This window comes from Neolamprologus brichardi, unplaced genomic scaffold (genome assembly GCF_056152115.1).
Source record: "Neolamprologus brichardi isolate AB-2024 unplaced genomic scaffold, ASM5615211v1 NODE_ptg000155l+_length_55430_cov_1, whole genome shotgun sequence".
NCBI lineage: Eukaryota > Metazoa > Chordata > Actinopteri > Cichliformes > Cichlidae > Neolamprologus > Neolamprologus brichardi.
In genome coordinates, this window is record NW_028270117.1 from 37,274 (window position 1) to 55,222 (window position 17,949).

At 38.3% G+C, this 17,949-nt stretch overlaps 2 protein-coding genes across 3 annotated transcripts; one reads left to right on the forward strand and one right to left on the reverse strand.

The window, feature by feature from the left end:
* Positions 1-32: 32 nt before the first annotated feature.
* LOC148094820 (uncharacterized) lies at positions 33-3,772 on the reverse strand. 2 transcript variants are annotated; one of them, XM_087837103.1, is made up of 5 exons: positions 3,689-3,772; positions 1,263-1,419; positions 965-1,015; positions 728-771; positions 33-158 (listed from the first exon to the last, which is right to left on the reverse strand). In XM_087837103.1, exons 2-5 carry the CDS (start codon positions 1,402-1,404, stop codon positions 33-35), a joined length of 363 nt encoding a protein of 120 aa, XP_087693229.1. In that variant the 5' UTR covers positions 1,405-1,419; positions 3,689-3,772. The 2 variants fall into 2 exon arrangements, with proteins under 2 accessions (XP_087693229.1, XP_087693228.1); XM_087837102.1 differs by lacking the exon at positions 3,689-3,772 and adding an exon at positions 2,504-2,620.
* A 2,937-nt stretch (positions 3,773-6,709) lies between these two features.
* Positions 6,710-14,305, forward strand: LOC102792322 (putative E3 ubiquitin-protein ligase HERC6). Its single transcript, XM_087837098.1, has 17 exons — positions 6,710-6,827; positions 7,514-7,572; positions 7,700-7,818; positions 7,926-7,985; positions 8,079-8,184; positions 8,298-8,496; positions 8,982-9,130; positions 9,247-9,354; positions 9,483-9,581; positions 9,988-10,155; positions 10,252-10,392; positions 10,497-10,666; positions 10,842-10,905; positions 10,995-11,065; positions 11,162-11,345; positions 12,585-12,687; positions 13,607-14,305. The coding sequence occupies exons 3-17, from the start codon at positions 7,763-7,765 to the stop codon at positions 13,822-13,824; spliced, it is 1,896 nt and encodes a 631-aa protein (XP_087693224.1). The 5' UTR covers positions 6,710-6,827; positions 7,514-7,572; positions 7,700-7,762; the 3' UTR covers positions 13,825-14,305.
* The last annotated feature ends 3,644 nt before the right edge of the window (positions 14,306-17,949 follow it).

Consider the following 17,949-nt stretch of genomic DNA (forward strand, 5'->3'; position numbering starts at 1 on the left):
GGGAAAAAAGTGGAAGGTCACATGAGGCATGCTTATGTAAAAAAAATCAACATAAAATTATTGATGGCAAAGAACACATTGAAGTGACATGGAAACACTCGCCTGGTTTGGACAGAGGCATGGGAATAGGATAGTACTTCCTGGATGCTCTTGGAGGGCTGTTGACATAATAAAAATACCTTTTACCTATATATGCATATAAAATTAGCCAATGTGATCAGAATACAATCGTTTACACATTTCTAACAAAATCTGCTGCATTAAATATGAATTATCACTGCACGACTGGATCTGCTGTTTGACCCCCACCAACCTGGTCCCGTCCTGATATTCTAACTCTGTAATATGCAACTTCTGTCAGTGTTCTGATACTGGAAACTGAATTTCCCAGAGGAACCACCCGAGGGATTAATAAAGTTCTATCTAATCTACATCGACAACAGAAAAAGAAAATCTGCTGCTTGCAACAGCATTGTGTTAGAAGCATTTTTACTGGAGTGAATGCATTTAACTGTACTTGCATCATCTGTTAAAAGTACTTATATATTGCAATAAGACTGCAAAAAGCAAAGGGGACTGAATTCTATAGTATGTGTATAAGGTGACACATGTATGCAGTTTCCTGCCATTAGTGTAATGTAAACTTGGAATCATCACATATCTACAGGTATTTGTACTGAATGAAATGAGCTGTGGTGATTAAAAGCATTAGCAAAAGCATACTTACTAGTGGCCTTTTCTTCTTAGGTCTGGATCTTGATGCCTCTGGGACTGAAGATCACAGCCAAGTCACCAGTTTCATAAACAATAAACAAACAAAAAGCAAATAAACAAAACACTTTCAGAGATCGCACAACTTTTGTTTTCATCTTCATATGATAATGTTCCTTGAATCAAATCTACCATACACACTCTACTACAGTGTATCAAACTAGTCTAAATACTTCCACAAACAATGACATACCCATCGTTGTCTTTTTGTGGCTTTCACCAAAAACTCTCCCCCTGGTGGATCCTGTGTTGACGTACGTGATTTTGGGAGAAAAACAAAAACAAAATCATTTTAAATGGTTACATTAAATGTAATAATATCAACATTCAATAGATTTGACTGTACATGTATCAACTGGTGTAAAATACATGTTCCTTGATCCTTGGTCAGGGAACATAAATTACTGTTGTTTCAGCCATCAGGTACTCCTCTAAAATTCAGCCTGGACTCCAAATATAAAGCATATAATCCACACAAACATACAAATTACCTTTGCTGGTCTTGTTGCCTGCGTGCGCCACTTGCCCCTCTGAAGTGCTCAGTGGGTCATCCTGTCCCTTGTTGAGCTCAATCTTCTCCATCACATTCCTCACTTCCTCCACCTGCGTGGTCCTCACCTCCCGTGCCTCCATAATCGTTGCCTCCTCCTGGTTGTTGATCATTCAAGTTAGTTTACACAATGGGTCAAACTTTTACTTTATCCTGCTTTACGCCTCCTGGTTTGTAGCAGACTAAGTATATATGATGTATGAAAGGGAACAGAGTGGAGTTAAAGTGTGAGGGTGAAGGAGAAGATGTTGTGACTCAGTGATGATGATGATGACCAAACGTCAGTCTGCTGGAAGTGCAAAATGCTACAGACCCCTGACTCCACCAAAACATCGAGCTTAAGACTACATACCTTTTCTTCAAGGCCCGTGTACAATGTGCTCTTTAACCTCTATAAACTTCAAATCCAAGTGTATACACAGATGCCATACTGACAGACTGAAAAGAATTACAAAAGCTTTTGGTAAAACGTCTTATGATGACTATCTAAATTGGATGTGACTTCACTGTGTTGGAACAGATGTACTATAAATGCCAGTTCATCTCACAACAGCTACTGAATGTGTTAATTTAAATCTGTCTAAAGAGCCAGTAATCACAGAGGATAGATACTGGAAGCAAACTGAAATGTTAGGAGGAACTAAATCACACATTACAACACCAGTGGCAGCACCCTGCTGTCTCACACATCGCGATCACGGTCCTGTTGAAACGGGCTAATCACTAAAGCTCACAGTTGCATTCGTCTATACTCAATATGATCGAAAAAACAATTTTAACAAACAATTAAAAAAAGAACAAGTAAAAGATCTACTATAGCCAAAAGAAGACCATTTACAGACTATAGCGCTGTGAAAAAGTATTTGCCTCCTTTCTGATTTCCTATCTTATTCCATATTTGTCACACTTACACGTTTCACATCAATACATTTATAACATTAGACAACAATGTCTAATATTAAACGGCAGTTTTCAAGGGCAAAACGCTATCCAAACATACTTGGTCCTATATGAAAAAGTAATGGCACCGAAAACCCGATACTTTGTGCAACAAGCCTCTAACACAGTGCGTGTATGCTAGCGGCTAATCTAGCAAACAAATGAACAGAGTGGTTTTAGGTGTTGCACAAGGATAAGATGATAAGCTGTGTGTCTTTTTTATAATGACCTGCTTGAATTTACCTTAATCAAAGGAGTGGTCAGTGTGGGTAAAGCCATGAGCAGATAAAGTGGATGAGTGGGACTAGGTAGGTGTGCCGAAAAGAGGCAACAAAGCTGAAGCTGAAGAGTGTGGTGAGAACATGGCGCCGCCAGCAGGTTTCTGGCTAGCAGGAAGACTTTGGTGCAGTAACACCTACAACATTGGCAGTCCCATTTTGTGAAAGCCAATAAAAAAATAGCTAGGTTTCCATGTGTCATTTGTGTGGAACAATACTGCACAAGAAGCTAAATAGATTAAAAAAAACGAAAAAAAAAAGTTGAACAACAGAAGATAAATGTCCTTTTTTTTATAACGTTAACTGGCCGGCTGTGTGGTGCACGGCCTTAAGAGGCCAGCATTCAGACCCCAGAGTTGAACGACCAAGTTCGAGTCTCTGACGGTCCGTCTGCTACAGCGGGGTAGGCCGAGCGAAAGACGAAGCTCCGGGCTCCTCCTTTTTCTGGATTTTTTTTTTTTCATTCACATTTATTTACATTTATTTAGATATCAAGCTGCAAGTAAAAGCTCAGGGAAACACTTTTAAGGCGGCCTTTAAGGTACCCTATATATGTCCTTTTACATCTTATCACCTCATACAGTGCTATGGGCCAGTCTACACCTGCTACTTTCTGCACAAGCTTTTATCACACATGACCCACTGTTTACAGGTAAGAAATCCAGTGTCAGTAATGTTAAAGTGGCTGTGTGGAGTAGCACAACCACTGCTAATATAACACTTTTCACATGCATTTCTACATATTACAGTGTCTTTTACAGTCTTTATGTTGCTAGCTTAAAGTCATGCTGTAAATGTTAGCTTGTAGTGAAACATTCAAACCATGTTAGGACAGAAATATTGGTTTCTATCATGACTATGATTAACTATAGTTAATCATAACTATAATATAATAATATTAACTATAGTTAACAGAAATGTTAACTGCCCACGCCTTACTGTAATCGGATTACAGTACGGGATTACGATTGCAAAAAAGGTAATTAGATTACAGTTACTTTCCCGTAAGCACCCTGCCTTACTAAAACCGTAATTTTTTGCCAGAGTGTCTCATGACAATAACAGCTATGTGCAGATCAACAATGGATAATCTATCGAGGAGTGCGGAGAGAGTATGACCGTGCAGCGTTTAAAGTGTGGAAGTACTGACCTTACTTTAAGTTTGATTCCATAAAAATTGACAAAAACTTTTAGAAACTTATTTTTACAGTGAAAAAAACCCTTAACTTCCGAGCAAGCACCGAGTGCGATTGGAAATTCACAGAGAGACTCGCGGATTCTTCCACTGACCGCTGCAGCACACCTGCACCAGGTCCAGAGCAAACATCCGCCTGCTGTACAGGTGAAAATAGAGCAACAGGACCGCTGAGTCTTTGATTTTATTTATTTTCTGCTGTGTTTCACTTGCATTTATTTGAAAGACTGAGTGTAAACACAAAATCTTTTTATTTTATGTGCTGGAATGTGCAGAAAATAGGTTTAAATGTTAAACAAATTTCTTCTAGTCAGAATGTTGCATATAATTTAATTTTTGCTTGATGCATAAAGTTAAAAGATTAAAACTAATAAAACAAGTTTTATTTTACTTAATACTTTAGAGGAGAACTGGACTGCAGATCAAAAGGTCCTTAATAGCTTTTTGTCCTCCCCGACCCTCAAAGCCAAACCAGCCATGAGAGCTGATGAGACACGATTTGTAAAAGTGACATTATCAGAAACAAAGGGGAGCAACAGTACTTCATATTTGCATTCTTTAGAGAAAAGTATTTGACTCACTGACACAGAAGCTGTTGGCCATCCTCTGTGTTGCCACTGTCTTCACCCTGCTGTTATTAAGTCTCAATAACATACATTTCTATATAGCTAAGCTTGATGAGCGATGCCTTGTTGGCTGACATTTATGTCTTTGAGCGTGTGAGAACTTTAATAATTATAAAATCACATGAATTTGACAAATGTCCTTTTAACCGTCAGCTCATAGTGAAGTACACTGAGCCACCCGGAGCTATAATATCAAAATAGAAGCTGCTACCTTTGTCAAGAGTGGCTGGATCTGAGTGCATACTACTTTCAGTTATTCAAATTTTGCTTAATTTGTTAAAGGTCCTGTCTATGTGCAGAGAGTGTCTTCCAGAGGAATGGTTCTGTGGGGATTGTGATGTTCTACATCACAAACATCAGCCACTCCACAACAGAGAAAGTGTTATTGATGTTTTTTAAAGCCATTCCTCCAACCACATGTATTATTAGAGTGGACGGTCAAAATTGCACCAATATACAAGGTATTTCCTCATGAGATTCACTCAATTTTGGTTTTCATATGTGTCTACAGCCAGTTAGAAAGAATCTATTTAAGTGGTTTTCTCTTTCTTGGTAGCTCGCATTCTGGCAACAGTAAAGCTTTGAAACTGCTCCTGTGGGTTGCGTAAACTTCACAGTGTCAGCAGGAAAACTCGTGATTTTAATCAACATTAATAGTAAACAGCAACCTGCTATTTAGGTTTCTGTGATGGTTTTGAACATAGTGTGATGGAGCATGTTTTCTGCCCTTGCTGTACAATCAGAACATGGTATTGCTTTAACAGAAGTCATCTGTGAAGGCAGTGGTGTATTATTCATGTTGTTTCTTTTTCTTTTTGGTCCAAGGACGTTATGATGTGCACCAGGCGATACACAGATGTCAAACATGCCAGCAGCAGTGCAGCCCTGATTTAAAGGACCTGATTAGGAGTGGATATTGGCCAGCATCTGTCAACATGTCTACTCTTTACACTTTAGACCTCTTGAGCTCCTTCCTGGAACTAAAAGGATTTTCTCCATGATTCTCCAGGGAAGCTTTTGCAAAACTGTTGGAGCGTCGTACTACAGTGGCTTGCAAAAGTATTCGGCCCCCTTGAACTTTTCCACATTTTGTCACATTACAGCCACAAACATGAATCAATTTTATTGGAATTCCGCGTGAAAGACCAACACAAAGTGGTGTACACGTGAGAAGTGGAAGGAAAATCATATGTGATTCCAAACATCTTTTACAAATAAATAACTGAAAAGTGGGGTGTGCGTAATTATTCAGCCCCCTGAGTCAATACTTTGTAGAACCACCTTTTGCTGCAATTCCAGCTGCCAGTCTTTTAGGGTCTGTCTCTACCAGCTTTGCACATCTAGAGACTGAAATCTTTGCCCATTCTTCTTTGCAAAACAGCTCCAGCTCAGTCAGATTAGATGGACAGCGTTTGTGAACAGCAGTTTTCAGATCTTGCCACAGATCTGAGGGGGGCGAATACTTTTGCAAGCAACTGCAAGTGTGAGGGAAGGGTGAGTGAAGTGTTTCTTTGATATTGTTTTTCAATAAGCAGATGCAAATATTTATTCCTCTGTTATATTTCTGTACATACAGACTGGGCGTGCCAACAGCGATGCACTGCAGCACAGCTTTCTTGATGAGGAAGACCAGCTGTGCTGTGATGTCAGCTTCAGCTGCCCAGCATGCACGCCTGAAATGTTGGCGGTTTCAGTTGATGGTAACAGAAAGCTATATCACTTTCAGCAAAACGAAAGGTGCTCATTGTTGATGTTCTTTGTGTTTGTGTTTTTATGCATATATTTATAAAAACCTTCCATGGTTAGACTTTATTGTTTCTCTGATGTTGCTCTGATGACCGTGACTTTTTTGATGCTGTTTTTTTTAAGTGTGTTTATTGAGATTTTTTGATATAAGAAAAAAAAAGACAAAACAGACAACACAACAGCAAGGGCAAAAACACACAAATAAGGCAAAATATTACGCTGCAACAACAAAAATACTACTTCAGCACCGGCAATACACAGAAATAAAACGCTGAATTATTTGTGATCGATCAAAGAGAACTTTGTTTTAATACATGATCTAAAAATGGCTGCCACACATCAAAGAAATGACTAAGTTTGTCCGCTGATGTGTACCTAATCCTCTCCACGTGCAACAGAGCAGTCAGTTCTGTTAGCCACATTTTGAATTGAGCTACAATATCCGACTTCCAGAGAGTCAAGATCATTTTCTTAGCAATTACCATTCCCAACAAAAATGTATACTGAGGTCCACCAACAACACAGATGTTTAAAACCTTTGAAAAAGCATGTTTTACATTGTGGACTTTCCTTTTCGTGCACTCTTTTCTCAATCAGCTATCACACACTGGTACTGACAGAATCCAAGAAGGTGTACTCGTTTGGGTGTAATGAACAAGGGCAGCTGGGACGTGGAGAAGAGACTCAGGCATCAGTGCCACTACCTGTGCAACTGCCACATGGTAAATACATTTATCTGAACAGAAGAGTCGATTCAGTTTACAATTACACAAAAAAAACAGTAACAATAAAATAATTGTATTATTAGAGTAATAATTAAGGTGTGTCACATCCAACTGTATAGATAGAGGTTATAAACCTGACAATGACACACACATATATTCACTATGCAGCAATAAAAAGTGCTACTCAGAGGTGCTGACTCTTCTGAAACCAGTGAGGAGATGCACTGTTGGGCTTTGCACTTGCTGCAGGTGTAACACAGATGAGCCAATAGCACAATAGATAATTGGGTATACCTTTAGTTTAAAATAATTAGTAATTCTGACTATAAGGGCTTGAATATAATCATAGACAAAATGTTTGGCCACGTGTCAAATACTGGAAAACTCAAAATAATCTAAAAATAAATGTCATGAACTCACGGCAGGTTTTAGGTTTTCTGCTGTATGTTTTTAAAGTGCTGATGAAAAAATATATTAAGCAAATAAAACTGGACCTGAATTTGATCCAAATAACCAAGTTAACCACAGTTAACAACAAAAAGGTTTATTGCCTAAATGTCACAAATTAAGCCCACTGTAAGAGCAAGTCGCTATATCTTATCTTTCTTTCTGGAACTGAAAAACCATCCCATACAGTACAGTTGACTCTTAGGTAGATAATTTCTCATCTGTTTTTATTCTAGACATTTCTAACATCTATGCAGGAGGAAACACTTCATTTGCAACATGCACGCCTAATGAGGTACCAGCACAAATGCATACAGTGCAGTAAGGATTCCTGTGGGAGGATGTAAACATGGCTTTACCAGTTATATCTACTTGTGAGGTCATGTGTCTAAACCAAACATGAACCTTTGCTTCTTTCACAGGGCGCTGATAACGAGTCAGGCAGTGGCACAAAGAACAACGTGACAGAACACTCTATTGATAACATGATTGACAAATGGGTCTCTGCATATAATCCAAAGCTGTGGAAAAATCTAAAAGAGTAAGTCTAACACAAAAGCAGCTGTTATTGCTGTTGTATGTAACTGGGTTGCTGCACAGCATGTACACTGTAGCCTTAGTGTTACTGACCTCATGAACTCTTCACAGGGAAATTCACAGAATGCTCACATCTCCATCCTGTATGAATCAAAGCTTTCTTGACAGGAGGTAAGAACACCATTCATGAGCATGATCATGACTTCTTTATGTCTGTTGAATTTAACATTTGAATATACACATTTGTCATTTTCTTCATGTCAGCAAAGATAAACATTTCCAAACTTCACCAACGTACTCCGGTTTGGACTTGTCACTTGCACGGCGAAGTTTTGAGAAGCTGGTGATGCGAGATGTTGTTTTTGCAGAGGTATCGAACTGGAATGTGACTAACACACGTTTGTAACCTGATGAGTAATTAACTAAAAAAGTAAGAAGTGGACTTTAATTAAACCTTTAATTAATAACAAGTTGCATCAGCAGGCTGAGACTGCTGTTCTGCAGCTGCTTCCATCTGTTGATATGAACCCTGTGGGAGTGGAAGGATTGAGGATCTTCCTGCTTCTCAATGAACTTCTGTATGCATGCATACAGAAATGCAGATGGCAACAGAGCAAAAAGCTTGCTGATGCAGTCGCTGCTACCATGCAACGACTCCCCAATGAAAGCGTCCAGATTTTAGGTACGGTGACACCTACTATTTTGCTTACTGGCTGTCCCGACTTTAGCGCAGTTCTCACATCAACATCATTCTATCCAACTCCAACAGTTCTCAAAGCAGTTAATGCATTTCTCATAACACAATCTCACCTATGCAAAAAACACTAAACTAACAACTAATTTAACAAATCTGAGGAATTAGTCCAAAACCTTGCTGAAGCTTTGCGATTTAGAGCTCATAATTATGTCACAACTTAATTATTATTTAATATAATTTCATTGTTTTAAAGCAATTTTAAAGTCTGTTGTTCAGGCATATATTTAGGCAGACTTTAACAACTTTAAAATCTTCAGCACGTCTATTAAAAGTGTATTTATTGGATTAATCTATACTGTTTAAATGCATCAGTGTATTAAATGATAGCATTTTATTCTAACGAACACTCTAGATTTCTTAATCCATGATATCAGCCAGTGAAGAGCTGACTGTAACTTTGTCATCCTCAGGGGAATGGTGGTCCTCACTGTCACCCTCCGACACGATCAGATATGTTCAGGTGTGGAAGACGGCCCTCTCGTGGATCCCAATCTTTAAGTCTGCTTCTTGCAACTCTGAAGCCAGAAACGTACTGCTAATCCTCCAGCATATGTACAATGTCAGTATCAGAAATTATCAAAAGTTAATTAAATGTATTACTGCTCAGCTTTTCAACAAAAAAAGTTGGATTTTCACACAGCCAGTATAACAAATACTACCACTTCTTGTTTTAAGACCAATGAGATAAACAAGAAAATCCCAGAAACAACTTTTTGCCTTGAGCTTAGCCAGATGTTTCTAAAGGAGGATCTCAAACGTTGGCGAACAAAGTCAAAGCTCAAGGTGAGGTCAGCTGACAACAAGTACGTTGAACCTGCTAAGATGGCAGTCAACCCAGAAAACGACTCATTCATGTTAACACACTGTTAAGCTCACTAACTGTTTATGTGGGTTGTTTCTTTGTTTTCCAGAATGCAGATGATCTGCCTGTGATTCTTTGCAAGTACCCATTTGTGATGGATCTGAAATCAAAGAAACTGGTTTTTGACATGAATTCTGAATTCACTCAGGTAACTTCACCACCCTGTTATAGGAAAACAAAAGCAGAATTTGTAATTTTCCAGTCTGCGTTAGTGTGTATTAGTGATCGCACTTTAAAGCTACACTATTCAGCAGTTTTATATAACAGACAAAACAACCATCTATAAAAAACAAAGGAGTCACAACAGAAAATAAAGTAACAGAATACAATCATAAATCAGCAGCTGCCCTCAGAGCTGCAAAAGATTCCAACATTTTGTTGTTTTATTTGTTTTAGTTCTCTCACAGTTCAGGCAGGCGTCAGTTTCAGAACCTCAGAACAGAAGCAAGAGCCGGTCTAGCTCACTTGGTTCACCAGCTGCCTTATATACATCACAATTGGAATTTAAATAGAGAATTTCTTTTAAAATCATGATACTTTGTTTTGTCTTGCAGAAGGAACAGCAGGCGCCTCCACAGATGGTTTTTGTTCTTCCTTACGGATGGATTCCCCAGCCAAAACCCAAATTTTTTAAACTGCAGCTGCAGCGTGCATCACTTTTCGAAAGCACCTTCAGAGAGCTGGCAGCTGCTGCTCACAGCGACTTCAAGAAGCCACTTGTGGTGAATATTTGATTGATTTTCACCTGATGATTAATGCATAGCCATTCTTCTGCAACTGTTCTTACCAGAAGCATCTCTAATATTTATATTTCTCAGGTCCATTTTGATGAGGATCCAAAGATCAAAGATGTCTACAAACGAGACCTTTTTCACCACCTGTTTCTTAAAATGGTGTCAGAAGAATCTGGGATGTTCATGCTCAATGACTCCAAAACCCTGGCATGGTTTCCCTCCAATGTAAGACTTTAAAACTGAGCCCACCAACTGTATAAAATTGGTTAAAGGATTAAAGTTTTAACGATAAGCAATAATAGAACCAAAGTGAACTTTTATTAATGCAGGCAACAGAGGAGAGCAAGAGAAACTTCTTCCTGTTCGGACTACTGTGTGGCTTGGCCTTGTACAACCAGTGTATCATACACTTACCATTCCCACTGGTTCTGTTCAAGAAGCTGCTCAGTTTAGAGCCGACACTGGAGGATATGATGGAGTTCAGCCCGACTGTTGGACGGTAAGTATCCATTTCATTTCAGTAACACAAGCTGCTGCTGGTCCCACAACCTGGCCCCGGACAAGCAGAAGAAAATGTATTTCAAGTTGTGGTGGTTACAGTAACTTGTGACTGCTGTAAAATGTACATAGTTGAACTTCTTTTATTACAACTTTTTGTTTTAATTTCTTTAAAGGAGTCTGCAGACCATCTTAAACTATGAAGATGATGTTCTGGATAATCTCTACATGGACTTTTTGGTATGTGTTTTACTATAGAAGATGATCAGTAATCTGTCTCATTCTCAGGTTTTGCAGCTAAACTCATCTGATTTATAACTAATTTACAGATAATCTGGGATGGAATAAAAGTTGACCTGGATCCTCAAACTCCTGGAAAGCCACTGACAGGTCAAAATAAGTAAGCATATAAAACATGACATGCTTGTGAGGTTCATCTGCAGCACCTTTGTCTCTGTGAAATATTTGCTGATTTAAAAATTTCCCTACTAAACAGGAAGGAGTTTGTGGAGGCCTATGTGAATCATGCCTTCAACACATCAGTGGAGAGTCTGTTCCAGGAGTTCAAGCGAGGCTTCTTCCTGGTGTGTGACCAGGATTTGGTGAGGCTGTTTCGACCAGAGGAGCTGCAGGGAGTGCTGGTCGGCCAGGACGTGTATGACTGGGAAAAGTTCAAACAGGTACAGTCAGCCAAACAGACACAGGCTGTAGTTTCACAGCTGTCCTGTAGCACAATAACTGTGTACTGCATACTGCCAAAAGCACTCAGTCGGCTGCTTTAACACAAATATGAACTTGAGTCACATCTCAGTCTTAATCCAGACTTTTATATGATAGTATAATATAATAGTCAGCCCACCCTTCGCAGCTATAACTGCTTCAACTCTTCTGGGAAAGCTTTCCACAAGGTTTTGGTGTGTTTATGGGAATTGTTTGACTGTTCTTCCAGAAGTGAATTTGTGGTGTCAGACACTGATGTTGGAGGAGAAGGCCTGGCTCATAGTTGCTGCTCTAATTCATCCCAAATATGTTCTATCAGGGTGAGGTCAGGACTCTGTGGAGGCTAGTCTAGTTCTTCTACAACAAACTCACTCTTCCATGGCTTTATGGACCTTGTTTTGTGCACTGGTGCCCAGCCATGTTGGAACAGAAAGTGGCCATCCCCAAACTGGAAGCATGAAATTGTCTTGATATGCTGAAGCATTAAGAGTTCCTTTCATCTGCACAAAGGGGGCGAAATCAACTCCCGATAAACCGCCCTACACCACACTTTACACTTGGCACAGTGCAGTCAGACAAGTTGGCAACCACCAAACCCTGACACATCCATCGGATTGCCAGTCAGAGAAGTGTGATTCGTCACTCCAGTAAACACATCTCCACTGCTTTAGAGTCCAGTGTTGAGATGCTTAAATCACTCAATCTGACGCTTTGCATTGTGTTTGTCAGTGTAAGGCTGGGATGCAGCTGCTCAGCCATGGAAACCAATGAAGTTTGGACATCTGTAACAATAGCAGACTGCAGATATTGGTGACTTAAGTGCACTATGAGCCTTAGCATCAGCTGATTAGCTGTCATTTCCAATTACTTCCACTTTGTTATAATATCACTAACAGCTGACTATGGAATATTTAATAGCGAGGAAATTTCATGACTGGACTTGTTGCACTGGTGCATCCTATCACATTACCATGCTGGAATTCATTCAGTTCCTGAGAGCGACTCATCCTTTCACACATGTTTGTAGAAGTAGTCTGCATGTCTATGTGCTTGATTTAATACACCTGTGTCCATGGAAGTGATTGGAACACATTAATTGAATGATTTGGATGGGTTAGGGAATACTTTTGGCAACATAGTGTATATATGCCTGACTTTAAAAACTCTATGATTATAACAGTCATTTTCACTGTTTTCAGAACACAAGTTATGGTTGGAAATATCATGACCGCCACCCCACCATACAGATGTTTTGGGAGGTATTTGATGAACTAACTGAAGAGCAGAGGAAAGATTTCCTCCGTAAGTACTTGCTGAAGCCTCCATTATGATATGTTACTGAAATCACACTGTATCATATAAAACATTCGATTTTTCTGCACTTTACCAAGATATATTAGAGAGCAGCATTGTTCTGATTAATATACTGTAAAGCTGCTTTACGGTTGAGTTAGTCATCAAATGCAAAAGAGACACAACACCTCAAATTCTGACAGATGATTTTAAGTATAATGACAACGTAGTGACTCTCTTACTATAATTTGAATAGGTCAGTAGATCTGACGAATATACCTTAATAACAATATTTCAGTCAAATGAAAGATTCTTCATAGCCTGGTTAAGCCTTTTTAAAAAGCCACGTGTTTTTGCACTGGGCCCTGATTCTGTTTTTATTATGCTTGTTCAAAGTACAAAAACGTATGCCAAGGAAAGTGGGCCAAAATTCCTCCCAAAGCTCTGTAAAGATTCATTACCAGTTATCACAAACACTTGACTGCAGTTCTTGCTGCCAGGATGCTTCCACCAGTTAATACATTTAGAGGTCAATTGCTTTTTCACACAGGGCCAGCTAGGCTTGAATATTTTTTCCCTTAATGAATGAAATTATAAATTAACAATTGTATTTACTTATTACACATAAATGTGACAAATATGCAAAAATACTTTTTCCTGTGATGTGATGATGATAAGATGTATGTAAAAGTTTTCAAATTCACTAAAAAGTTGTTAATTATTTGCTTAATGAGATAACATTTTTAGTATAAGCTAGCTTAGGTGAGCCAACCAAATGACCAAAAATGATGAGCAGTGCTATCTTCATATAGAAGTGTGAGAATTTTTGGGATATTGATGAGCTTTTTCACAATATACTGACATTGATAGCTGTCTAACTATCATTAATTAAGTAAAATTATATTTTCTTTCTATTGTTGTTCTTCAGGGTTCCTGACTGGTTATAGAAGAGCTCCAATTCTTGGCATGGACCAGGTCTATATGGAGGTTCGGGTTAAGCAAATTCAGAGCAGCACCTGTGATCAACACTTCCCTGAGTCAGAGACGTGTCACTCTAATCTGTATCTGCCTTTTTACTCAACTAAGAAGATCATGCGAGACAGACTGACAGAGGCCCTGCTAGCAGATACAGATTTCACACTGTGATGGTGGATCGTATGCAGCTCTAAAGGAGCGTGCACTGTGTCTGTGCTGAGGATAATTTCAGGATAATTTACACTGTGCATTACAATAATATTACACTATAGCAAATGCAAAATATTCAACATCCCTACATAAGACAGCTGTGTAACAGCATCAGCATCATAAGGCACTTTAGAATTATCTGACTTTTCTTAATATGTCATAATTTATCCAATAATTTAAGTTACTGCTGCATTATAATTCTTATGAATCAAATCTAATTTTTATGCTCAGACAAACATGAACAGGAGAATGTTTTGCTTTATAACTACTATATTGCTATAAACATCTGACTATGTAATACAATCCAATAGAGCACTTCTGTATTATTTATCACTTTATTCTTTGTGTTTTGTTTAATTCTGGTGGGGTTGAATTATTTCCATTAATAAATGTTTAACATATGTAACATTGGTTATTTGTTGGAACAATAAAAATGTTGCTTACCTGGTGTCAGTAAATAACTAATTACTGCAGTCTGAGGTTTCCTTAACACGATTTGAAGAAGAAAGAGTACAGTAGTACAATAGAGTCACAAGTGATGAAAGCTGGGACAAAAATGTTTTTCATAGTATATGTTGAAAAAGCAAGCATAGTTTCTTCCAGCCAGACAGATGCTATAGATAATAACAAGTCATCACTTATTATGATCTAATCTAATCTAATAACTAGATCAGCCTACAAATGCAGCTGATCTGTAAAGTCAGCTTACAGAAATATATAACCACATATCATCTACAAAGAAACAAAGCTTTATTACATAAACTCGTTTGTGGCCAATGTGAAGCATCTAACAGAAAGAGGTCGAATGCATATCCTTGAAGCACACCACAAATTTTCAAGTTCCTAAACAATGAATTACCATGGGACAAGTAACCACAGTAAAATATCAGTGGCAGAGAAATAAAGCGACTACTCTTTAAACAAAATGGAACAGAACAGTTCATGATTTGACCAAAGTGTGATTGTAAATCACTACTTTTATCTTCCAAACAGGAAGGAGTTTGTGGATGCCTACGTGAATCATGCCTTCAACACATCAGTGGAGAATGTGTTTCAGGAGTTCAAGAGAGGCTTCTTCCTGGTGTGTGAGCGGGATTTGGTGAAACTCTTCAGGCCAAAGGAGCTGCAAGAAGTGATGGTGGGCAAAGACTTCAGTGACTGGGAAAAGCTGAAACAGGTAAACAGCTGTTAGTGACACAAAGATGTAATTTGTCTGCAATTCTTTTATCACATCCCATTATTGTGAATGAGTTATCTTTGGTATATCTAACAGTCTCTTTCACTATGATTAGAACACACATTATGAAGGTGAATAAAGCGCAGCCCATCTCACCATACAGATGTTTTGGGAGGTCTTTGATGAAGTGACTAAAAACAAGAAGAAAGCTTTCCTTTGTCAGTACTGTATTTCATGTTAACGTGTAAAACAATACGTGTGAATCTTATTCTTCAGTATGTCCCAAGAGTCACAACAAAGCAACGAATCACAGGGAGTTAAAAAAGTAAAATATTGGGGTTTTATGACCTGAGTTTGATGGAAAAAGCATTTGACCAACAGCTGAGATGGTTGAGCACTAATGCCTGAATTGACAGACTGATTTCAGATGTTGTGCACAAAAATTAACACATAAAAAAAAAACCTCAAAGAGTTTGACTTTTTTCCTCCTCTGGGGTTTGTGACAGGATTTGACCGCGTGGCCATTCTCAGTATGGACAAAATCAAGATGCAAGTCAAAGACACACACGTGCTTCTTAACCTTGGAGCTGCCGTCATATTCAACTAAGGAGATCATGCAAACCAAACTCACAGCGGCCCTGAGCAACAATAAGTGGATCCTTAAGTGATCAACAATAAATGTTTTTGGGTTTTTTTACTGTACTGAACAGAAGACATAACATTGTAACACTGAAGGGGGCGGATAGAGAAATTTCCTTGGGGTGGCACGGAAATCAAATGTGGTGGCAAAATTACACATATTCAGGTGTTACATTCCATAATACGCATTATATATCGTTAAAATACAACAAATGCAGTAAGTGTACACATGTTTCATATAAATATACTTTGTAACTTTCTTATTTTCTTTAATCTACATGATTAAACATTTCAGTTACATAAAACATGCAATTTTGTCATTTTATGTACTGTAGCCTATATAATAAATAAGTATGTATCCAGTAAGTATAAAATCCACAAAGCTACACAACATGGGGTGGTTCATTTCCAAACACAAGTCTAACGTCAGTTTCACACTTTTTTATTATTAGAAATAATTGAATTGTTACATGTTTAAATTTACACAAAATACCAGAAATCTGCACTGTCATGGACACTTTTTTCACCAACATCTAAAAAACTATTAAAGATAAAAGGTGAGTGGATGGAATGACCACTATATTAAACAGTTTAAATATAACGTTTGAAAAGCACATGTCAACTGAAAGTGTAATGAAAGAAACAAAACCTTAAATGCATTCTTGGTGGATTTTAATTGACCTAATACGAGCAATCATCGCCAGTACGATTATTTGTGTTATTATGTACTCTGTGTGTTAATGTGTTGTATCATCTTTTTTAGGTTTCCTAGTCATTGTCAGTTATATTAAACACAAAATATAAAAAGTTTGAATCGGCCCTCATCTTCCAAGGTGGAGTGGCACCGTTCCCTCTATGGCTGGTTAAACTCTTAAAATTGTGCATTCATATCAGTGTAGACATGTGAAGAAAATACAGGCAGAACTAAGTAGATCCAGCTTTCATTCAAAAACATTGGTCCTCATTCAGTATGTGTATGGAAACATCGTTATCCTGTGCAAACAAAAAACACGTGCACACACAAAATTACAGGAAACCTGTGCAAACTTTGTTCTTACCACTGTGTGTTTGTTAATGACTCTGGATCATCCACATACTGTCACGCTTCTACTTCTCTTTGCAAATAAGCAAGTTTACCTCAAGGTGAAGTGGAGAAAGTGATGATGGTGTAAGAGAGACGCCTGCATCACTAAAGCAGGAAAACAGGAGGAGATATGACTAAAGAAACTGAAACAATAGTGTCACAAGTCAGTGATTCATCTGTATTTCATTACATGAATATGTTTGTGTTCTACACACAGATTCAGAACAAAGGATGAAGGTCTGGTTGTTTTAAAAACTCTTAGAACCATTATTATTATTATCATTATTGCTGTTGTAGTTATCATTTGATCATTAATTACATTTCCAAAACACCATGTAATAAAATGATTGATTGATTGATTACAATTAACCTAAAAGAAAAGTTCTGGAAATGGCTTTAAGGCTCCTGTGCATTCCTGGCTGGCACATCTCTGCAACATTGTGTGCAAGTCTGGCGGTGGAACACGGCACCAGCACTTTATCCTCTGAAGAACCCCGCATGTCTTGGGGTTGTTTTGTAGCATGTCTGTTCTTACAAACTGAGCATTAGTACAGATGCAGTGACAGCTTGGTTCACATTGTTAGAATGATTCTGTTCATAGAGTTTGAACAGAACTTCTACGTACGTACAGTGATGTGAAAAACTGGTTCAGATCATTAAACAAATTTAAATATAAGACAATGATAACACAAGTGAACACAAAATGCAGTTTCTAAATCAAAGTGTTTATTACTTATGTCAAGATGCGTGGCAAGAACCGGGACCAAATGCAGGATTTTCCCATCAGAGTCAGTGTGTTTATTTACAGTGAGAAATGTGAACAATCGTGAAACAGAAGGAAAGAAGTGGTTTTGGTGAACGTGCTCCTGACTCCCGCTCCATGCTCATGGTCCGTGGTTTGACAGGCAAACAGCTCCAACACTCGAAATTTACAATTTAAGTTCCTAACAAGACAAGACAAGATCTTCTTCTTCTATAGACATGTTCCCTGTTTAATGGTGCGTTTGGCACCAAACTCAGTATTTAGATCCAGCCGTCAGTAAAAGTGTTTTCACTCACTCCCAGCAGAGGGCATGCAGACATTTCACCTCTCATCTTCATCTTCAGTTCTAAAACAAGCTGAATAAGAAGATGATGAACTGTCCTCCTGAGGTCTTGGCCTTCTCTCTGTCAGTCAGATTAATTG

Bases quoted from the DNA above. Each gene is read 5' to 3' on its own strand.
- LOC148094820 (XM_087837102.1), bottom strand. From the start codon at position 2,539: ATGGCTTTACCCACACTGACCACTCCTTTGATTAAG. The intron at 1,420-2,503 runs GTAAATTCAAGC...ATCAACAACCAG, and splicing joins TGACCACTCCTTTGATTAAG to GAGGAGGCAACGATTATGGA. The intron at 772-964 runs GTATGTCATTGT...TGTGATCTTCAG, and splicing joins CCACAAAAAGACAACGATGG to TCCCAGAGGCATCAAGATCC.
- LOC102792322 (XM_087837098.1), top strand. From the start codon at position 7,763: ATGATTGACAAATGGGTCTCTGCATATAATCCAAAGCTGTGGAAAAAT. The intron at 7,819-7,925 runs GTAAGTCTAACA...AACTCTTCACAG, and splicing joins CTGTGGAAAAATCTAAAAGA to GGAAATTCACAGAATGCTCA. The intron at 10,667-10,841 runs GTAAGTATCCAT...ATTTCTTTAAAG, and splicing joins TTCAGCCCGACTGTTGGACG to GAGTCTGCAGACCATCTTAA.